General features: G+C 43.4%; 1 protein-coding gene across 1 annotated transcript in view; it reads left to right on the forward strand.

Moving 5' to 3' along the window:
* LOC112465134 (integrator complex subunit 3 homolog) overlaps window positions 1-6384 on the forward strand; it is a 10208-nt gene continuing 3824 nt past the window's right edge. The window contains exons 1-5 of the mRNA XM_025032537.1: window positions 1-682; window positions 927-1136; window positions 1256-1409; window positions 1475-1575; window positions 1693-1890. Of these exons, the coding sequence (XP_024888305.1) occupies window positions 662-682; window positions 927-1136; window positions 1256-1409; window positions 1475-1575; window positions 1693-1890 (684 nt within the window). The 5' untranslated portion in view covers window positions 1-661. The remainder of the gene's footprint in view (window positions 683-926; window positions 1137-1255; window positions 1410-1474; window positions 1576-1692; window positions 1891-6384) is intronic.

Below are 6384 nucleotides of genomic sequence, written 5' to 3' on the forward strand. Positions count from 1 at the left end.
GATTACATACAACGAATTATATATAATTTTGCTTTAGTCAATTCTGCCGGTTGAATTAATCGGCGATTAAATTAATCAAGGTGACTTCGACTAAACTCCGATTAACTTATCAAGTATTTTGTTAACATGGAATTATTAATTTCCTGTTGAACAGACCGAAAGCAAGATTAGATTAGGGAACGATGAATTGCGTAATTTCACTTTAGGCAATTCTGCCGCGGTTGAATTAATCTCGTCGGAGATTAATCCTTCGGAATTAAAGCTAGTCGGAGTTTGGGCGAAATCGCTCTTAAGATTCGGAGCATCGCTGTTTACAGTTGCGATAAAACATCGTTGATATTGCCGTGAGTAAAAATCCGGTATGCTTTCGTTATACGAGAGTTTTCATTATGACGCAGGAATACATGCGCAATTCGCGTGAGATTCACGCACACATTTGTTGCTTGTTTTACGTCCGCCGCTCCGCGCATGCACCCGTCCGGGGTGTCGGTGGACATGACAGGTGCTCGTCTGCTCCTCGACGAAGTTACAATTCGATCAAGAACAACACCCCGAGGACGGGTCCTTCAATCGATCGATTTGACTTGACTTTATCGCGTGAGTGATAAAGCCTCAGGCTCCTCCTACTTGCTGGAAAACCAGGAATACCGTGAATGAAAGTATGAATGCGCCGGAGGCAGAGGTGAGCCTTATCAAAGCTTTTTGCAGTGTCGTGCTTATCAACGTTGTACAAACCAGATAACGGTTCCGAGAGAAATAGTACGCCTCTACGATGGGCCTTTCAATTATTCGCATGACAAGAGACGCCGGTGTTGGCCCGGTTTTTTTTGGCCGGTTCTTCTCTCATTAACCTCCAAACGCAAACATGGTATTATATATGTATGATATGTATGATGCGCAAAATAAAGGCATTTTTCTTTATTCAGGTGGAGAACCTCAAGCAGCAGGGAAACGCGTATGTTAGGGAGAAAAAATATCAGAAGGCGATGCTTCATTACTCGCATGCCATCAAACTAGATCCAAAGAATTATTCTCTCTACAGCAACAGATCCTTCACCTTCTTGATGATGGAACGGTATCGTGACGCCCTGAACGATGCTCTGATGACCATTCAATTGAAGCCCGACTGGTCCAAAGTATGTAAAACGACACTTTTGTATAGATCATTCAAAATGGGACTAATCCAGTAAAATTGTTTCCTTTAGGCTTTGATTTTAAAGCAAAGAATAAATATGTGTCTCTTTATCTGTTTCAGGGTTACTTTAGGAAGGGCGAGGTCGAACTGAAACTATCATCTTACAACGAAGCGCTTGAATCTTACAACAAAGCTCTAGTCTTGCAGCCAAACGAGCCTAAGATTATAGAGGCGATGAACAAGGCGTCCAGGTCGTTGATTAAAGACAGAAGAGGTACTTGGCACAGAGTTATCTTGAAAACTATGAAAACCGAAACATAATGAAATAATGTTTCACAGCTGACCAACAGATCCCATGGCTAGGAGCTGGCGTTGGTATTATATTAGGAGTCACAGTCGTGATCGCCGACTATGTTTTTACAAACAAGCCCACCCTAACGGTATTGATTCGTTCTTTCTATTTTTAAATTATTTGTCAAAATGGTAATAATCGTAATTAGATTACTTTCACCGTCGTTGTCGTATGCGCGATATAATTCTTTCATATTCTGCTGCAGCATCCTCTCTTGATGGCGTTGTTAACGATATCGATAGCTATGATTGGTTTCGGCATCGCAAAGGGACTTCGTTACTTCCTAAAACACCAAAGAAAGTCAACCCTGATAGGACAGGGTTTTCCTCACTGTTCGCATCAAGTCAATGAATTGGATGATATCTATGTAAAAGAAGGCACCGATACGAAGAAAAAAGTACGATAAAATACAAATGAACAGAGGCGACGATTCTGCAGAGACAAACCATAATTATTTTGATAATTTATTTCAATGCACTTTCTATATTTTAAATTAAGAGATATAGTAACGTTTCGACGTTAAATATATATAAATATAAATGCTGCGAATAATATTTGATTGCGACTAGATGTTTATCGTTGAATGTTATTCTGTTTTCTATTGAAAAAACATTGGTATATTTTATTTTTTATTCATTTCGTTTCATATCGATGTTATTTTAAATTTTATAAAAGCATTTATGTAAGGCAATATTTGTATCAAGAATGGATTAATTTACTGTTGAATTTACTATTTATGTTTCCTCGCAGTACGTGATAAATAAGTTTAGATTAATAGTTTTGTATAAAATTGCAAAAAATACCTACGATGAAACATAAATTAATAATTAAGATATACATTGTCAATATATCCAATTATAACATGACCTATGACGAAGCATGTATTCTCTAAGTATTTATTCGAAACGCTAGTATAAGAATATCGCTAGTATATTTGCATCACATTTGCATTCCTTATAACTCAGAAACTTAGTAAGTAGCATTTCTCGACATTGAGTCTTGTACAACGAAGAACAACAGTATAAGAGTGTCAACATAGTATTAAGATAATATGCCTGCGTGTGCGTATGTGTGTGTGTGTCGCATGTCTTTCCACTAAGCTTTATGCACTTTATAATATATATCAAACGTGAGTGTAGAGCATCTGTTGAATTGAAATTATTTAAATAATGTGATTTAAATATATCGGACAACGTCCAACTGAGCTCGAAAAGACTAAAGACTCTCTACTTATAACCTTACATATATATATCTACTGAATATATTATATCTGTAAGCATTTAAGAACACCATTTGAACTATAGGTATACTTATAGCACATTTGCTTTATAGTTCATAAAGTTATCGACGATACTTGCCCACCGATTTGAGTGCACCGATGTCGCATACATGCAGCCAGTGAACTATGAACCGCGGTTTACAATATCGCATGGTTACCCAATAAACATAAAATTAAACGCACTGTCGATGGACATTGCAGCCCGACTCACGAAACATCGTCCTTCGAAACTTGTCGTGTTTTATGTTCCCCTCGCATGCAATCCCGTATTACGCAATACGGGAAAGTAACGAACGGCGAAAATACACGCGCTACGACGGGGCGAGAAGTAAAAGAAGATTCGCCGAGCGATTTTAGGGTGCTCGGTTCATTTGTTGAGTTATATATTTCTAAGTGCAATCGAGAAGGGCAGTAACGCTCCCCAAGATAAAATGGGAACGAGCTGTCAGAGCTAATTAAGTAGTTGCCAACAGCTAAAAAAAATCAATACGAAAGATATCACTGAATAATATAAAATGGAATAAATAATGGCACGAAAAATCTACGCAGCATCAACGAAATTAAAAATCAATAACATCTTTCTACAGTAATGTGTGAATATTTCAGAATCAATACAATTCGGAGTAAAAACAAGAGAATTGTGTGTGTGTGTGACGTATATCGCGAAGAAAACTATATTTCTGTTTAATTTACAAAACGATATCGGAGTAAGTCTACAGCCTTCTGTGCGTCCGATAAATGAGATGCGTTTTCTGTTTCTAAATAACTGTCTGTTACTTCGCAAGGTTTTTGCTTTCTATATTTTCAAGTACGGCTAGCACATCCTCTTCTCTCTCTTTCTATCTCGTACGCGAGCCTAACATGCGATTATTCCTCTCTTGTTCGCGTGCATATTATTGCGGTTCGCGCAGCATGGATAGAAAAAATAATTGGACCGCGACTCGCGCGCAGGGCGTAGCAAACAAAAGATGGAACACATGTCGTTAACACACGCAACGCGCAATTTCCCAGGTAGAAACGGCAAGTCGAAATTGATGTCAAAACGACGATTTTTAGGTCACTTTGCCGTCATTTCGACTTCGTCGCGACTTTCGTGTTCTACCTGGGGTTAATATTGCGGTAAAGACCAAGCGCTTAGAACCGTAAAAAAAAAAAAACAATTTGATTATTTTAATTGGTTATAATTTTCGACAACCACGTTTCCAGGTGTCTCAGGTGTAAAGCGTGCTCCCACGTGACCCAGCTTGTATTTCGCTTGCACGAGTCGCAGGCTGCTCGAAAAGACGCAAACGCTTCGTCTGGGAAACCACAACGCACAGACCACGTGGCGCAGTTAATCGGGTTCCATCTGATTATACGTCTTTCCCGCTTCGCCTAAAGATACGGCCTTCTTCTTCTTATTCTATATACAGTGTGGCGTATCAAGTTCCCCTGACTATCGTGCGGGAAAGAGTTGTTCCGCAACTGTATAACTTACCAAGAGGCTAGGTAGAGTCGATCTAGCCATTTTTTTTCTTTACATTCACACTCTATTCAAGGTAACGGTCAAGAGAACGTCTGCGAGCAACGTGGTCATTAAATCGCGCGATGATATAACAATATCGTACTAGGATTAACGATAAGATAAGCGACCCGTAACGAGAACCTATAATCAATCCTATTAATAATGATGATATTAGACTGAATATCCACGAATTTTCGCGACTCCAAAAATTTCCACTCCGAGAAACTTCGATCGCGAGAGGTTGAACTTTCCAAAAATCGGCGGAGCATGAAGATCGATGCTCCCAAGCATTCCATAAGGTTCATTATTATAACAAACTTAAAACAGATATATTACAATAGATTTATTGTCATAAATTTCCCTAGATCTGCAAAGGGTCATCGAGACACAGGTTCATCATTGCCTCTTCTCAATCCACCAACGATCGCCGTGCGACTTTGCGCCTACAGGCGCGGCACAATGCGCGGACGAGAATACGACCGAGTTATTGTTCGCAAAGGCGAGCTAAATCAGCGATTGGCGCCAAGCTCTTTTTCACGAAACAGATAAGACGCTCCTTCCCCCAACGTTTCTCCCCCTTTGAACGATTTCGCAAAAGCAACGGAGAGAAGCTCTCCCCACCGTTTAGGAACTATCCGCTTTCCTACGGACAGTCGCGCGGATTGTTTTGTTACTCTCGATTTATTAAATCTTGCGCGTTTTCCCGTACGAACAAAATGGCGTGTCCCACAAGCAATTCAATCCCCCCTGCACGGTTTTTCTCCACGTAACGCGTACGGCCCCGCGGGGCCGGTCCAGTTATATCTCCACGTTCGTAGCTCGAAAGAGTCGAAAGAGCGAGCGTGGCTCGACAACGGCTCGGCCACTTTTCTCGAACTCGGAGCTTCGGAGTCGTGCGCGCGCGCGCGCGAGCGCGAGCGAGCGCGTCACTCGTACGAAGATCCTTTTTATTGCGAGCGATGATGCGAGAATCGCTGAATGATAATACAATCCACAGAAATAGATGCGCGCGGATATCTCGGTCCGCGCATTTCCGTCGCGATATAAATCTATAGATGGAAGTGGGAGGATGTTATCGACGCAAAACACACCGAAGGTCCGCAGGTGTCGCGGCTCGTGCGAACTCGCGACATTTTTCGATACGTCGCAGTCCTTGGTTCTCACGGAGTAAAAAAAAAATAATCGTCTCCTCGGCGCGTCCACGACGCAAAGCTCGCGTCGCGCGTTTCGACCCGCGACGTAAAAATCCTCTACTCTAAAAATCCTATCTCTGGGAGAAAGAAAGAGAAGGAGTCAACCGGAGAGGACGGCGGATAATCGCCGAGTGTTTTTTACGCTCGGAATTCCGAAACCGTTGACGTCACTGCACGAGTGCTCCTCTCTCTCTCTCTCTCTCTCTCTCTCTCTCCCTCTCTCTCTCTCACGCGCGATATGACGCGTAGAATCGCGTAGATCCGCGATTCCGTGGGAAGAAATTCGAACGCCACGACACGACGGACCGAACGATGTGGCCGCGACGTAACTCGCATTTGCCATTTGTAGAAAACGGCGTCGGGCGTCGGGCGTCTCGTGACACTCGCCTCGCGAAAAAAATGGCGACAAGATCTCGAGGCACGTTTCGAGAGACGGAAGGAACCCAGCGGAAGGTTCCGAGGGGGTTAGGGTGTCGGCGAGCACGAAGGCGTGTCGCGTCGCACGTCGCCGTCGCGAGCGGAGTTCCGCTCCCGTCGCGGAGCTGGTGGACGGGACCTGGAGACGGGGGATCGCGGACCGTCAAGCGGGGTCCGGACGCTTCGGAAGTTCCTCACCGGAGAGAGCCGCGGCGACGAAGGGCGTTCCGCGAGGACGTCGAGACAAGAGAAGCGTGGCCGGGACGCCCGAGCGCGACCAGCGGCGGCTGCTGCCTCCGCGGCTCACTTGCCGCGACTGCGCATGCGCGCGCGCACGCGCGACAGCGCCGCGCCGTACGCCCGGCTCTAGACTCTAGAACCGACGGGTGTTTCGGCACCTCCGATTCTGACATTTCTGTGTAAATTTTTTTTTTCAATTTTCAGCCGAATGAATGTATAATATTGAAAAAAGTGTAATATGCATTTTTTTTTATACATTGATCC

Source organism: Temnothorax curvispinosus, unplaced genomic scaffold (genome assembly GCF_003070985.1).
Source record: "Temnothorax curvispinosus isolate PA1 unplaced genomic scaffold, ASM307098v1 QBEX01014909.1, whole genome shotgun sequence".
In the NCBI taxonomy this organism is placed as follows: Eukaryota; Metazoa; Arthropoda; class Insecta; order Hymenoptera; family Formicidae; genus Temnothorax; species Temnothorax curvispinosus.